This window comes from Sturnus vulgaris, chromosome 7 (genome assembly GCF_052056855.1).
Source record: "Sturnus vulgaris isolate bStuVul1 chromosome 7, bStuVul1.hap1, whole genome shotgun sequence".
Taxonomy (NCBI): domain Eukaryota; kingdom Metazoa; phylum Chordata; class Aves; order Passeriformes; family Sturnidae; genus Sturnus; species Sturnus vulgaris.
The window spans coordinates 10,292,344-10,307,730 of NC_142249.1; the positions used below are offsets into that span (position 1 = coordinate 10,292,344).

The following is a 15,387-nucleotide window of genomic DNA, read 5'->3' on the forward strand; positions in this document are numbered from 1 at the left end:
AAGAAAATATCTAGTGTGTGCTGTACAGGAGTAACAAAAATACAGGAGCATGTGTGGGGAGGTGAAGGCACATCTCATTCTTCTCTTGTAGGTTATTCCCTCGTACCTACCCAGAATTTTCTTGGTTGCTTTTATCTAAACAGACATCTGGGGTTTTCCCTTCTTCTAAATCATCTTTGGAACATCAGTAATCAGCTTTTGAAGTTCAATTAAGGTTAGTGCTCATTGAGGGAAGCACATGAAGTGGTCTTCTGGGACTTGTTGAGCATATGTGCACAATGCTACGTCTGATGCACTTGTCAGGATTGGCCAAGTGTACTTTGGTAGAGGAGAAAAAAAACCTTTTGTTAAACTCCTGTGCCTCTATAAGAGATCTGCTAAATATGATGAGTTTTTACTCTAAGTGGGTCTAATCCTATTTCTAAAATTGGTGTGCTTTGTTTGGAGGTTTACCTTCAGAATACCTAATGAGTCTTTTGCTCTCTGACTTTCCTGTCAGCAGCACTTTTTACAATGTGATTTTGAAAATGCAATGAATGCAGTAAATGTAACTGGAAAAAATTCAGAAGGCTAAGAAAAATTTGCTATTGTTTTGAGACCTGAAACTTTCAAATATGTTCTGTCCCCCTTACAGAAAATACAAGGGAGGGTTTGAAAGTCATCTGCTGGTAATTAAATAAATCGGTTCTTGCAGAGGAGAAGCAGTGATGCCATCATAAAAGTAACCATACTCCATGTCAGGGAATATCTTTCTTTTGATTCTATCTAACCATTCAAGCAAGGACTGCATGAAAATCTGAAAAATTACTCCTCCTGTGAGTCAAAAGCTCGGGTGTTCAGTTAGTCCTTCCACCAGAACTGGTTTATTTTTAGCTGTTCTGTTTTTACCTGTGGTAGACCCCAATCATGAGCTGTGTTGCTGTTAAAAACAGAACACTCACAAAGCTCCCCAGGCACTGTAGCATCCATCTGAAAGTGGTGGGACAGGCAGAAATCTTGTTCTGATTCCATGTACTTGATCAAATGGCCAATGGGATGTGAAATACAGAATACTCTTGTCTGCAAGATGTTTGCCATCTGCCCGTCCTTTGGAAACAGATGAACAGTTTGAGTTCTTTGGGACAGAAACTTTTCTACGTGCATGAACCTTTCTGCATGAAACCTTTCTACTGGCTCTGAGCACCTGACATTTGCAAGTTCTTGTACAGTGGAGTGCGAATTAGGCTGACAAGACTGAAATCCTTCACGTTTGACTCACTGGTGGTTGTGGACTGGAGGAAAAAGAAAGCTCCTCCTGTATCTTTTTTTATGGTTATTTTATCCTAATGAACCAAATTCTGTTTCTGCAGAAGAGGATGCTCTTGTGTTTGAAATTACTTCTGTTTGGACAGTATAAACTTCACTTTGTTCAATGAGTCATGTAATCTGCTAATATGTATCAGCATAATAAAAAAGAATTGCTTACAGGTAAATATGCTGAGAAGTGCAATATTTCTTAAAATTACGTTGTTCCTTATGCTTTAAAAGACATCTAGAGAACTATTTTTGTGGAACAATTACATTTTCTATTTGTCTGAGGATTTTAAAGGTTGTTCCATTATCAAATTGTCTGAGGATTTACTGGTGCTCACAACAATTTTAAACACATTTTCTTCGTAGTTCTATTTCAATACTGAAGTTTATTATTGTTCTACTTATTGATGTTGATATTTCTTCTTGCTGTAAAACAAAAGTTAGTGATAACCTTGCCTAAGGAATTGTTTTTGCTGCCAGCTGAGTGATATCCCCTTGTCACCTGTTTATTCATCTCCATTTTCTTTTTTTTCCCTAACAAAAGGAACAGATTATTTTAGGAAATGAAAGAGTGAAAAATCACCTAGAAAAGTTTTGTAAAAACTACTGTGAAATGCCTGAGTTTCGTATAGATTTTTCTACTCCCTTCTCCTTTTGACATTGATGTTTATAGCAAAACACTACTGTCTGCTTGTCCTTGGCTTCAGTGAATACTTTTTGGCAGATCTACTGTAATGCTTTACCTGTAGTCTGAAAGACTTCTTGCTGTGGGCTGGAAAGCACCTGGCACAGCAGTACCAGGCTTATACTGCCTGAGAGAGGGGAAGAAAAATACAGGGCATGTGTGACTCTTGTACCTTCCTGGTGGCTTCAGGAGCTTGGAGAGAGCAGGGTGACCTCAGTCAGACCAAGGAAGGTCTTTAGCCTTCAGATTGGGGTGTTCCTGCCCACGCCAGTCACAGAAGGAAAATCAGTGTGTTGGAAGGTGAGGTCTTTTTTTAGGGCTGTGGCTTCCAGCTGTTTTGGTGTTTGCCCAGATAATTTCTGTCTTCTCTTCACTCACAGCAGGTGAGCCCCAGGGACTTGACTCACACAGTGCCCTGGCTGCAGGCTTGAGGGCCAGCAGAGCTGTTTGGGCTCTGTCCCCTTGGGAATACTGTCACCTCAACAGCAGCACCTGCTGTGGTGGTGGGAAGATGGGGATTCTCGATAGAAGACCAGCTCTTTACCAATCTGCCCTGCCCCACCTTCTGCAAAGCTGAAAAACTGCAAGAAGTAATTTTGTGTTTCTGCAGATTCACCTTCAGCAGGAAAGTATGGCTGCCACTTGGCTCTGGCTAATGAATGTTTTTGAAAAGGTGGTGATGAATAAAACCTTAACAGTAAAGTGTTTCAGTGGCTGTTTTCCTTTATACTCCATTTGTGCTTCTGTGAATTGTAAAGCACAAGCATAAGGCTAAGAACTTCAATTGACAGAAAGGTTTTCAATTTTGGTGGAGCCTATAGAGCTGTGTTGGTTTAGAGTTATTTTTCCTGCAAGTTTTTGTAGTGCTAAATTCTATTTAAATGCTTTTGTGGTTTCGAGTCCTACAGACTGTTCTATTACTGTTTATAAACATAGAGGGCTTTTAAATATGTGTTTTCATAACCAAAAATGATTGAAAGTGCCTGCTGCTTTCCTAGCATGACAGTGCAAGTTTGGGTCTGCACCAAAATATACTCATTGATGTGTCATTTTTTAAATGATTTTACTGTTTCAGAGGAAAAAGAGTTGTGGCAAGTTAGTATTTTAGTTAGCTTCATACAAAAGGAAGGCAAAGTGCCTCCTGATACTAAGGTGTTTACATAAGTTTGTGTATTACTTAATGCAGTCTTGTACTATCATAATTTTTTTTCTCTGTTATGCCCCATGTCCTATTAGAGCAGTATTTTCATGGAGTTTTGGTCTAAATCAGAAAAATATTTACAAAGCTGTTATTATGTTCCGGTTTCTAATCTTTCCTTCAGAAATAACTTTATAAGCTTAAGTATCATTTCAAGTCCATGAATCACACATTCCTGTGTGCTGTGGCCCTTTGGAAAGAGGCTCTAAGACATTTTGTGCTTCATTATTTAAAGATTGTTTCCCAGTGTGCTTTAAAGGCTGGGATCTGAGAGGAGGAGAGTCTGGATCTTCTTGTCTTCTGAAACTCAATTTGCCTTTGTAGGGAAACTGTATGTGTGAGCAAGGGAAGGGACAGATTGGACTTGTATTTTTTATTACAGGGAGTGAATGGGTGCAAGTTGGATTTTTAAGGGAGGTTTTGTTGTAATTATTTGTGGAAGGAAAAAGGAGTATAAAATCCAAGATTCAGACCTGGTAATTGTTATTGCCCATGCCGTTCAAAGGAACTGACTGGGGGAGAAACTCTAAATAAGTACTCACGAATATTTCTTAAGAGGAAACAAGAGACAAAGGAGATGAGTTACACTCACGACTTGTTCCTTTCCCTTCCGAAGTGTGTTCCCTGGGCTTGTGTGAGCCAGCTCTAAATTTAGCAGCCCTCTCAAACCCCAGCGTTCTGCAGGAGCCCGCAGGCGTGCGAAGGCAGCGCTGCTCCAGCGGGCAGGGAGGGCTGGGGCCGCTGTGCTGGCAGCTGGGGTCTGCCACCCCCCTTCATCGTGCACTGCCTTTGCTGCTTTTGGCAGAGGACAGACAGCCACCGACGTGAGTGTCAGCGTTAGAAAGTAATTGCAGTCATCTCAGCTTCGCATCTTGCCTCCCTTGCACTCCCCGGTCCAAATACCTGCCAACGCCACGGTCTGTCACCGAGGCCACTTGTTTTGTTGCACCCCTTGCCATTCTGCAGATCCTTCCTTGCTGTGCCCACTGTGGAAACCGAGCAGTTAAGGATAGTAGAGAAAAAAGGAGATGGTGTTTGCTTTCTGTGTGACTGCTTCAAGTTTGATGTGACTGCTTAAACACTCACCTGCCCGGGACATATGCCAGTGTTCAGACTGTGTGTGTCATGTCTCCTGCTCAGGGTGTTCAGCTGTCATTAAGTAATTTTATTTCACTAAAATATTTCTCGATGCCTTTTCTCTCTTTTTTTTTCTTGTATCTCTATCCTGAAGGAAATAACCTGATAGTACCCAGATTTTCTGTAGTTTGTACCTGTCAGAACTCTTCACATTTTTTTCTGTTAACTGTGTTGTGGAATCCTGTTCAGGTTTTCTGTTTCCCAGCAGGGTTTGGTTTCTGGACAAAGCTGAAGAAAACTCTTTGGAGTAAGATGGAGAAACATTCTTTACCTAGGTGTGTCTTCCTGAGTGATGAGTAATGGAATGGCTTGGTCCACATTGCTATTCCCTGATGCCTCTGGTTGTTACAACTGCTTTACCCTTGCAAGTTAGGTGGTTTATGGGGAGGACATTTCCCTTTGCACAGGGGTCCCTGCACCAGAGTGGGGTTCTTTGACTTGCCTTCCTTATGGCTCTTTACAAGCTTTTAGCAGACAGTTCTGGTCTAGTGGTTTTGAGTGCTGTGGTTTGTCAGAAACTCAGTTGTTTTCTGCCAAAAAAGCCCGTCTACCTTCCATTACCAGAGAACAGCTTGCTTGCTCCTAAGAGTTTTATTCTTTGTCATTGGAATATTGTGAACAAAGACATGGCAGGATATGTCTAAACATAACTTTGCTTTTCTGGTTGCAAACTTACCAGTGCTGTGTATGACAGTCTGATAATCACCCTTGTGCCCCAAGCCCCACCGAGGAGATGGAAATGAACCTTGTGGTGTTTGGCTTGGTCTTTTGTCAATAGCAAAATTTTATGGAGCATTTAATGATCTGCTTTTTCAGCGTCTGAGAGGTTGATGATGTTTGTATCAGAGTTTGAGGGAATTGTAAATGCAGTTACATGTAGCTAATTCTGTTTCCCTATTTAATAACATTTTCTGTGTGAAGTGGAAGTACACTGATGAAGTGTTCTGATGCTGTTTGTTGCCTAAACCACATCTGTGTTTTGTTCTACTGATCATTTGTTGGAATCGAAATTACGAACATGATTTTGGCAATACTGCCCATTTTTAGCTAAGCAGTTAATAAATTCTGGCTTTTAGTTGCATAGGTTACTTCAATGGTGATATATCCTTCTTCATGAGGAAGACACATACACTGTTTTAAACAAAATACTTGAATGGTGATCTCTAGAAATGTGGCCAGCCAGCTGCCCTGTGATGTGCCTGCAGAGTTTGTATTTAGAAGATGTTCTATGCAGTAACCATCTCAAATATGTTCCTTAGCAGTCTCTTGGATGAGGACAGGAATACACAAAAAAAAGGCATTCCGAAAAAGGACATGTTATGATCCCATCATGCAGAACTCAAGTGTTTGGTCTAGTGCTGTGCAAGACAACTGCCAGAGCTGTCTTAGAGAGGGGAAAGGAATTATTTTACTCAAAGCTGGCTGTGGATAATTCATGAGGGTAAACATCCTGAACAAAGTTGTGCTACTGCTTATATATCCTGAGGATATCCAGTGGGGCTCCTGTGTTAAACCTGTAAGCTATACACGCTTGCAGTTGCTTAAAAAGCTGAAATTCTGATGTTCTTCCTTATTACTTTATTTCAGCTGAGTTGATGGCCCTCACTCACACTGGTGGGGAGAGCTACTCGTGCATTCTCAGCTTTTGGGGACACTGGTGCCTGTTGGAATTCCCCCAGTAATGCCATTGCCCTTTCCAGGGGTGCTGCTAAAACCATTCCTAGGACTTGAGAGCCCTCACAGGTGTTGTTTTTGTTTCCCTGCCCCTGTGTATCCCCAGCCTTCTATGTGGTGCTGCCCACAGTGAGGGCAGGGGAGAGTTGTGGGGTGGATTTCGTTGTTTTGTTTTTTTGTGTTGTTTTTTTTTCCCTAGCTGCAGTCTCTCATCAAATATTTACAGGGAAATTTGGATATAATTGCTTTAATTGGTATTGAACTTACTTGAGAAACAGGAGTTAGCACCACAAGAAGCATTCATGAGCTGTATAAAGTATCTTAAATGAATTTGTCATCTTAATGCTGACATTTGAAATACTGGCCTAAGTTTGTTTTTATTCAAAGCAAAAGTACTGTTCTACTTGATTTAAAAAAATCATCTGATAGAAAAGTGTTTTGATTTTCTTTTTTTAACACTCCCTTTTTTCTCCTTTTCCTTTGACTGGACTGCTTGGAGAACAGAGAGAGCACTGGTGCAACTTGTGCTTGGAAGATATGAACAGAATGAAAAGTAGTAATGGGAATATCTTTACATGTGTTTGTAATAGTAAAAGCTCTGTAGTGCAGAGTGGGATGGTGTTGACTAGCTTGGGATCTAGTAGATTTTATTGGGTTTTTTTATGTTAGTAAATAATAAAATTCAGAAATAGTATTGTGAATCAAAAGTTAAATAAGAATTTAAGAGTGGACCCATGTTTTTAAGGGAAGAAAATACAGAAATTACTGTACAATCTGAGGAAAATAGAGCAAGGATGTAGTAGCACTGATAGAAGGCAATTTTATCATATTGAGTCCCTGAGTGAAGAAGAATCTATATATTGTGATTTTTATTTTTTTTTCCCCAGTGTCCCATGTGAAGATGAAAGCCTAGCTTGAAATAATCTGACAGCCTAAATGGCACAAAACAGGGCAGTGGAAATGTGAACTGAGTGTTTTTAAGGAGTCTTGTAGTCAGCAGTCATTTTAAAGCTTTCTTTCCAACCTATTTGTGTGTGGTATTTGTCTTCATGTATATGTATAATGCCACCTGCTCTGTGCCTCTGAAATCTTCAGGAGAGCAGCTTAAAGGAGCCTGAAAATGCCTTTCTGTATGAAGCACTGCTGGGTGCTTTCAGCATAGATCTTCTCAATGCTGAAGTTTCTTCCTCAGCCAAGCACATACCCTCTTTCCCAGAATTATTTCAGAATACTCAAGATCACTTGCAGTGTCTTTAATATGAAGATAAATAGAATTTCAACTATAATAATGGAATTTTCTATTTTCTTGCCTGTCATTCTGCAGGTTAAAGTGGGGAGGAAAAAAAACAAACCCAGAAGCATCATTGATTGACTGGGTAGATTTTCCAACATGAATCGTGCTTTTAGCAGGAAGAAAGGTAAGTAATTTAGCTTATATTTCATGGAGACATAAATGTCCTGTAAAAATTCTTTAGAATATTAAGAATTATACAAGGAAAAACTAAATCGTTTCACTGAATTATCTAGGTAAAAATGAGCAGCCTTCCAGAAGATGTAGAGAGCAAAGCATTCTTGACTGGTAGTTACAGAGCTTTCTGCATTCTAAGGCTCAAGTTGAATTTTGTATGTTTTTTTAATTGCAGGAGGTGTGTACACACACACATATAAATACATAAACATAAAATACACATTCTGTTTTCTTATGTTGCCTGCACACACCAAAGGAGGTCCTGGAGGGTTTGAGAGCTTCTAAGAGTTAGTGACTTTTCCTTATATATATATTTATTGGATTTTTCAAACTGTGTTTAATATACTAGAAGTGTCTCATGCAGGAGGATATTTTTAGCAGTAAGCAGCTCTTCTGGATTTGTAGCAGTCTGAAATGGCATGCCTTCTTAAAAAAGGTTATCAAGGCATGTTGCTCCTCTGGCTTGTTTATCTCTTTTCATGGACTGTTTATGAGTAGGCAGAAGTCTTTAAAAGGAGCATTAGGGATGCAGCTTTTTTTACTGACAGCTTTGTTGATATTTCCCCCATTAGTTTGTAAGGTAGAAGATACTCAGTAAGTGTCGTTTCTTGTTTTTCCATGTTTTCTTCCAAAAGTCCTTAAGTGTGGCACACACTGAGGTGAAGCCCTTGCCTGAATAAGTAGGTGCAACCTCAGTTGGACTGAGTGTAAATATTTTGTTTATATAACAAGAATTTCTGTTTTGGTATCAATATCAAAGCTGGAAATAAAAGGAATCTGCATACTTAGGCCAGCATGAAATGACAGCATCACTGCATCCTTGTGTGTCTAGTGCATTGGTTTGCTGAAGCCAGATGAATCAAGGTAAGAGAAGTAGTTCAGACTATCAGCACGGGATCCCTAAAGGAAGATTCACTACCTCACAAAGGCTGCAAAATAGGATGAAAGATCTTCTAACACCCTGAGAGCAGGAGGAAATAAGCTTAAACCTGTGCTCTTCTTAAGCACTGATGTATTTCCTTTTGTGGGTGATTGTAACATTGCTGTCAACAGATCTGTACCTTCCAGGTGCTTGATAGTGTTGCCAGGCTTCTTCCAGATCATTTGAGAAATTATTTCATTATTCTTTAATTGTGGATTGATTTATCACAAGTGAGAAAGAGAAACTTGGGGATTGTAGATTGTTTTGTCTAGGAGACCATGTAATTATTTTCCTTTTTTATTCTTTACTAATGATTTCTGATAATGTTTGAAGCTCAGCCTGCCATGATTTAGAAACAGACCAGTTGTGTTTTACTGGATATTTTCTCAGAGTTTTGACTTGGACCCAGAATGCTAAAATACTCTGTCACCATTTCATATTGTCCTTGGCAGTTTCTTCATCTTGCCTTTATCATTGTTGAAGTTGTATCCTCAGTTTCCTGGGATCATTTGAGCTGTCTGAATTAACTTCTCTCTGTTTTCATTTCTTCATAAGTAAACTCTTACTAAGTCCTTATCTAAATTCTTGGAAATTCATTGTATTCAAAGGCATTTCCTTTGTTGTTCGGTTAATTTTGTGTGCTGTTTTCTTTACCCCAAGAAAAAAGTATCTCATATAAAAGCTGTCAGGCACAATGAAATGCAATTAGTGTGGATTCCTAATAGTGATTCAGAACCTTAGGAGACAGAGGAATTCAATGCTGTCATCCATTTATTTTACTCATAGTAACACTTGTGACATTTCCATTCTCATACCCTAGGGATAAAAAAAACAAGTTTCAGTTAAGCAATTGCCAATAATAAGTGAAAATTGCATATTTTTAATGCAAATGAAGTTCATAAGAACTTGGCTCTATCAGGGTTCATGCATAATATCTGCATTTAAAAACAGTTTCAATTGCTGAACTTCCTTTAGAGTATTTGATTTTTTTTCCCCCAGATCTCAGAGATATAGTTATTTCCATTTCTTGATGGGTCATTTGTGGGTTTCTTCTGTCCACAAGAGTATGAATATTTTGAAGCACTAACTGTGTGACAGCTCTGGCTTCCCAAGCAGTCTAAACTCAGACCAGTTTCCATCTGTGCTTGTAGGGTTTATGTGAATTACAAGATTGCACTGCTTTGTTCCCTTGAAGCTATACAAACAATAGCCTTAAATCCATAGGATTGTGATGGGAATTAAACAGATGTAGGTGATACTTGGATAATAGCCAGAGATTATAAATGAATTGGGCAGATTGGCAGAATAAATGCTCCCTAATGATGATGGTGATGATCAGCCTGTATGGGTCCTTTAACAGGATGCATATACAGAAGGTCCTTCCTGCTGCCATAGCTCCCATCTTTTTGAGTTGGGCAAACTGGGCACTAGAATGGCTGGGGCTGTGCTGCTCTTGCTGATGAGCTCTGTTCTCATGCCATCACCTGATTCAACAACGCAATTTTTCTTCTAAATGTTCAGGAAACTATTTAATTTGCAGACATTGGCATACAAAGCAAGAAAAGAAGCACTGGAAGCAAGCTTTCTTTACTTTTTTGCCCCTTTTTCTTCTGTTGGTGCCTGGATAGCAACCTGTGCTTTCACAAAAGAATTGCCATGAAACGTGAGTTGCTAAGACAGAAAGTGAGCTCTTTTTAAAATTAATCCTGATCCTTTACAGGCAAAAATTTCCTATAGATGAGATGTGTGGCATGAGTGTTTATGGAGAGAATCTGCTGTGGGAACAGCAGCTTTGTCATAAATCAGAGCAGAGCTCTTGAGAGCACAAATCTCCACTTTCAGCATTACCAGTGCTTCATTTTGAGGCACAATTCTTTACTGCAGATATCATATCTGCAGCCAGTACTCAGTCTAAGTTTATTTTTGAGGGTCATGGTTTGGGCATGAAATAGCCACTTGAGCTGACAAGGTGTGCTGAGTGCTCTGGCCTTTAAAATTGCCTGACTGCCCAAGATTTAGCACAAACCAGAGCTGGTGAGCTTGCTTCTATTTCAGTTGGAATTGTTTTTATTTGTCTGATAGTCATTTTGGTAGAAGGGTTAATTGATCTGCTTAAATCTCAAATTGCAAAAAAATCAAGCTGTTTCTTTCATCCTGATAGGAACAATGAAAAATATAAAAAAAGTCAAGTTTAAACAAATTCAACTTGTTTCAGGAAGTACTTCCACAGGTAATGATAAACAAATTGAATCTTTCAGCAGTCCAGGTTGAAATATCTGGTCTCTTCTGTTACCCATGAGCTTATATAACAGGGAAACAAACTGTAGGCACTAATATTGACAAAAAGTTTCATTTTGGGTTTAAAGCTGATATCAGCATTTGCTGTTTGAAGTTGCATATTTAAATGTGAAAAAAACCCCAAAACATTCCAAGCAACATAGCCTCTCTCTTGACTTCAGTAGAGTTTGGTTGGATTAAGAAATAGGTGTTTTATGAAGAAAATTCTCAGGTGCAGAAATACTACATGACTCTCCAAACTGTACATAAGTAAGCATTTGCTTTTCCATTCATTGATCAATGAGTGCAGTAAATTACAGTGAAAAGATAATTATATTTTAAAGGATCTCTTTCCTTCTCCCCCAAAAACAAATTGATCAACAATATGTATGTTCCTCTTGTTTTTGTTGTTATGACAAAACTTCTGAAAACTTTTGTGTATCTATCACACTATTGGAAGCTTGCTTTTGTACGTGTCACAGTTTTGGGGAAGGGGTTTTGAAGAGTCCTGTTTACTTTTCATTTTCGATTTTTCCATTAGAGTCACACGTGGTAGGATGCTCACTTGGAAATGCTGTGGTGCAAAAAGTCTGTAGTGCAGGTGGAAGTCCATTCAATTGGAAACATGTTTGCATCTTGATAAACTCAGCCACTTTTAAGTAGTTTAGGAGTATCAATGTGATTCTTCTGTAAGAGAGCTCTGTTAATGCTATATTGTTATGTAATTTTTTTCTCATTTTTAGTATATTTGTATCTAAACTAAATTACTCAACTCTTCTCAATTTAGACTTCATTTTGTCATGGTATTTATTCACATAAAATAAAGAACATTAACTATGGGGGCTTGATTATGCTCCTTTTTTTTTTTGTGAATGGAGTTGCCTCGCATAAATGAGTTTGGCACATTTTACTGATCCTACATCCTTCTGTTAAAAGATGCTAGTGTAAGAACTGCTGCATATAAGTAAAGAAAGAAAACTAGTATTTCCTGGGTTTTGCCTCATCAGAAATGTGAAATAAAACTACTGTTCCTTCCAGACAGAGATATGTAAATATGGAATGACTGTAATCCAAACCTTCTGTGAGCAAAAGATTGAAGCTTTTGAGTGACACAGAACACTGCTAAAAATGTAGATATGTATGTCTACTGAATTACAATGGCTGAAATTGGGTGAAGTTGGGGAGGATGTAGCAGTTGAATTTAGTTTTTTTTTTCTTTATTGCGCCCCAGTGATTCTCCTTCATCCCATAAAGAATGTCAGCCTTAGATTTCTAATGACAAGAAGTTCAATGTATGTGAGAATCTAAATTTTCTGGTTTTTTTTCCATGAGATAGCAGTTAATAAGGTGGGTAATTGCTGCCAATTTCCTGCTCCCGAGATGTACATGGCCTTTATAATGCTAAATAGGATATACTGAGGTAATTACCTGTTTTAAATAATAAATTTCAGCAATAACATTTCTGTGCAATGGCTTTTTATTAATCTTATTTATGAAAGTGTAGACAGGTGCATTTAATGGGCAGGGGCTGACATATAAAATACTGCAATCAAAGGTTATAGGATGCTCTTTTATGTGAATGGGCTGGCTATAATATGATCTTTATTTTTATTATAAACATATGCTGCATTCCAGAGATGGAAAATATTTTGGTTTATATTTTATCTCTTAATGAGAAGACAATAGGTGAAGGCCCACAAGAGTGATGAGGATAAGTGTAGTCCTAAAGTAAATACTTTCCTTCTGTCAGAGTCTGTTTCACATCAGTGATTTAAACAAATAGCCTATTGTGTGCTGCACTTCCACTTTAAGAGTAATGATAAAAAAATAATAGTTTTAATGGAAAATAAGCAGCCACGAGCTCCCCCACTGTGGTCTTCAGATATTCTTGTGGTTGCACTTTTTGTTCTTTCATAAAAGCATTCACCTTAGAGGGGAGAGAAAAAAAAAAACAAACCAAAAACCAACAACCCAACAAACCAAATCTAGGTCTAAACTTCCTCCTCTGCCCCCATTGCAAGAAAACTGATGTTGGTAGGATGTATTTGAACAAAATTTTTTTCAGGAGTGAAGGGTGGGAGCAAAAGAGGGTGCTCTTGTGGTATAACAAATATTTCTGTATTCAGCTGGTCTTGACACAAAAATCAGTTAAAAGTTTTATAATATCTTCACAAAGAGTTAATATGAATTCTGGGTACTGTTCCTTGTCTTTCTAAATGTGGGGTCAGGTGGAAAACCAATATTCAGTGACCAAGTCCCTTTTTTGGATTGATTTCTGACTCTGTTTTTGGAACTTTGTTTGTACTGTTGTTCTCCTTGGGCTGTGGCAGGAGACCTGCAAGGTGACCTGCAGGGTTTCCACCTTCATTTGGCAAGGACCCAGTGGTCTTCTCTTGGTGGGACAGGGAAGTGCTCAGTCTGACCTTTTGTGTGTGTTTGCAAACATTTCTATATTATACACATAGTATATTCACATTCTGAAGACAGAAGGGACAGCTTTCATTTTTTTAAGGAAAAAAAAAGTTATAGTATGTCTTCAGAGGAGGCATACAAATGAGGAGTATTTGTATCTAAACTAAATTATTTACTTGCTCTTAATTTAGACTTGATTTTGTCATGGTATTTATTCACATAAACAAAACAGAAAACATGAACTATGGGGGCTTTGGAAACCTTCTCCAGAGGATTCTTGGGTGTGTGCAGTTGAGCCTGATTTTTCTTTTCTTTCTGCTCCCATGTGAATAGCAGGATAATTTCCTGTTGCTTTTTTTATCTGCATTATCTTCAGAAAGGTATTGCAGAACTGATCTTATCTCTTGCCTGCTGTAAGGAATATTCTAGGCAGGTTAACAGTGCTATTTACAACAATAACTATTTGTTACTTCTCCAAAACCTCAGGAGCTCCTTTCCATATCTGCTTTTTGAGCCATAAGCATAAATACTGGCTTTGCAATGGGAACAGCATGGAAGGAGTCTGAAGATTTTTGGTTTCTACCCTATTAAAATTTACATAGCCACAGCCTAAATGCTTGAGTTACACAGGTACACTGTGAGATAACTGGATGAGTATCTAGTTAAAGGCAAAATATCTTATCCTGTGTGCTATAATTAGGGGTGTAACAACCAGACCTTGATAGGAATCACAATGGCTGCTTGATTTCATAAGAATTTGTCTTATAAAGCTGTTGGAAAATTGCAGAGAACATCCAAAATAGATGACTCCGGAAAACTGCTTTGTGAAATCAAATCCTTCTGGCACATAAAAGGATGTATCTTAGGTACATAAGCAATAGGAAGCTATAGATGTGCATATTTTAGTTGCTCTCATTGGTTGCTTAAACTCCTTTTTTCTGCTTCCAGTTTGAATTTTAAAGAAAGCTCCACTTAAACTTTTATATCACATTATTTCAGTGTTCCGGAATCAGAAAATTCAAATTCTATTTTGATTGTAATTTATGCTCCTTTTCCTTTGTTTTGACCTATTTGCATAATGTTCTTTAACAGCAAGAAATTCTTCAAAAGCTTGCTTTTTAAACATTTTTTTACGAGTTTAATTGATGCTCCTCCAAATTTATTTATAGAATACTGGAATAATTCACTGAACTCTTTTTCTACAAGACTACAAAAGTGAAATCTGGAGTTGGAGGTTTGATCTCTACATATATCTTAGTGAGAACTTGCAAAAATATCATCACTTAAATTATGTTATGCAGTAATCTCTTTTTTTACTTCAAATAGAAGCTTTTATCAAAGACAGTGGAGCTCTGGTTCTAACTAGAAGACATATGAGGTATGGGCTAAATAGTTCAGATTTATTTTTCTTGGTTTTTTCCCCCTTTGGTTTAGGAATATGAACTTGTTAAAAGTTCTTAACAGCAACAAATCAAAATTGCAAAAGCTAAGATTCGCTAATCGCTGGTCAGTTGCATTCATACTTTGATCCTATTTTCCTTTATTGTCAAAACTTATATATTAGCATCCATGTCTCAAAAACATATAGTATAAAATGTGTAGGCTAAGCAGCAAATGCTGCTGTTGAAGGAAATGCAAATACTAGGCTTATTTTCATTTTGTAACTATGCCAACCCAGCATTCTGTGACACCATTTTGCAATTATAGCTATCAGCTGTTTAAAACCATTTACAAGGCCCTGAATATTAGGGGAGAAGGACACAGGCAAAGCATTCTGCCAAGATCACTCTGTTCTAGGGAGACATGGCTCTTGGCAAAGAATAGATATGCATCCAAAGCATATCTTATGTCTGGGAGGAAAAAGGGGGAAAAAATTTTAAAAAGTAATTATTTTTGAGCTCTGTGTATTGATGGGCATTTTCTTCTATATGTTTCTAGGGAAGGCTCTGACTCATTATTTCAATTGCTTAGTCATAACTGTTAATAACTTTAATAAATTGCTGTTACCAGACAGCCAGATTTTACTCAGTCATTGCTCTAGAAGGTGGCTGGAACAGATGCTGCAGCTGATCAATGCAATAACATGGGTAGATTGTTTGTTAGTGATATTTCAGTATTACATGCTGATGAAAACTCTGGTGCCAAGCATTGTCTCAGGCCTCAGCCTATCCATTCATGTGTTACCTGCAGTGGTGAAGAAGACAGGTGCTCACAAAGCCTCCCTTATGCTGGTCAGACAGCAAAGTGCAATCTGCCTGTTTCTGCTGCAGTCAGAATAAAGGAAGTTATTTAACAGGGTGACAGCTCTTTTTGTCCTGTTT

At 38.2% G+C, this 15,387-nt stretch overlaps 1 protein-coding gene across 8 annotated transcripts in view; it reads left to right on the forward strand.

Annotated features, from left to right (window-relative positions):
• Nucleotides 1-15,387, forward strand: part of GULP1 (GULP PTB domain containing engulfment adaptor 1) — a 144,015-nt gene that overhangs the window by 61,317 nt on the left and 67,311 nt on the right. For all 8 annotated transcript variants that reach the window (XM_088167765.1, XM_088167768.1, XM_088167766.1 and 5 more), the window contains exon 3: nt 7,312-7,405. In XM_088167765.1, coding sequence (XP_088023891.1) covers nt 7,378-7,405 — 28 coding nt within the window. In that variant the 5' untranslated portion in view covers nt 7,312-7,377. The remainder of the gene's footprint in view (nt 1-7,311; nt 7,406-15,387) is intronic.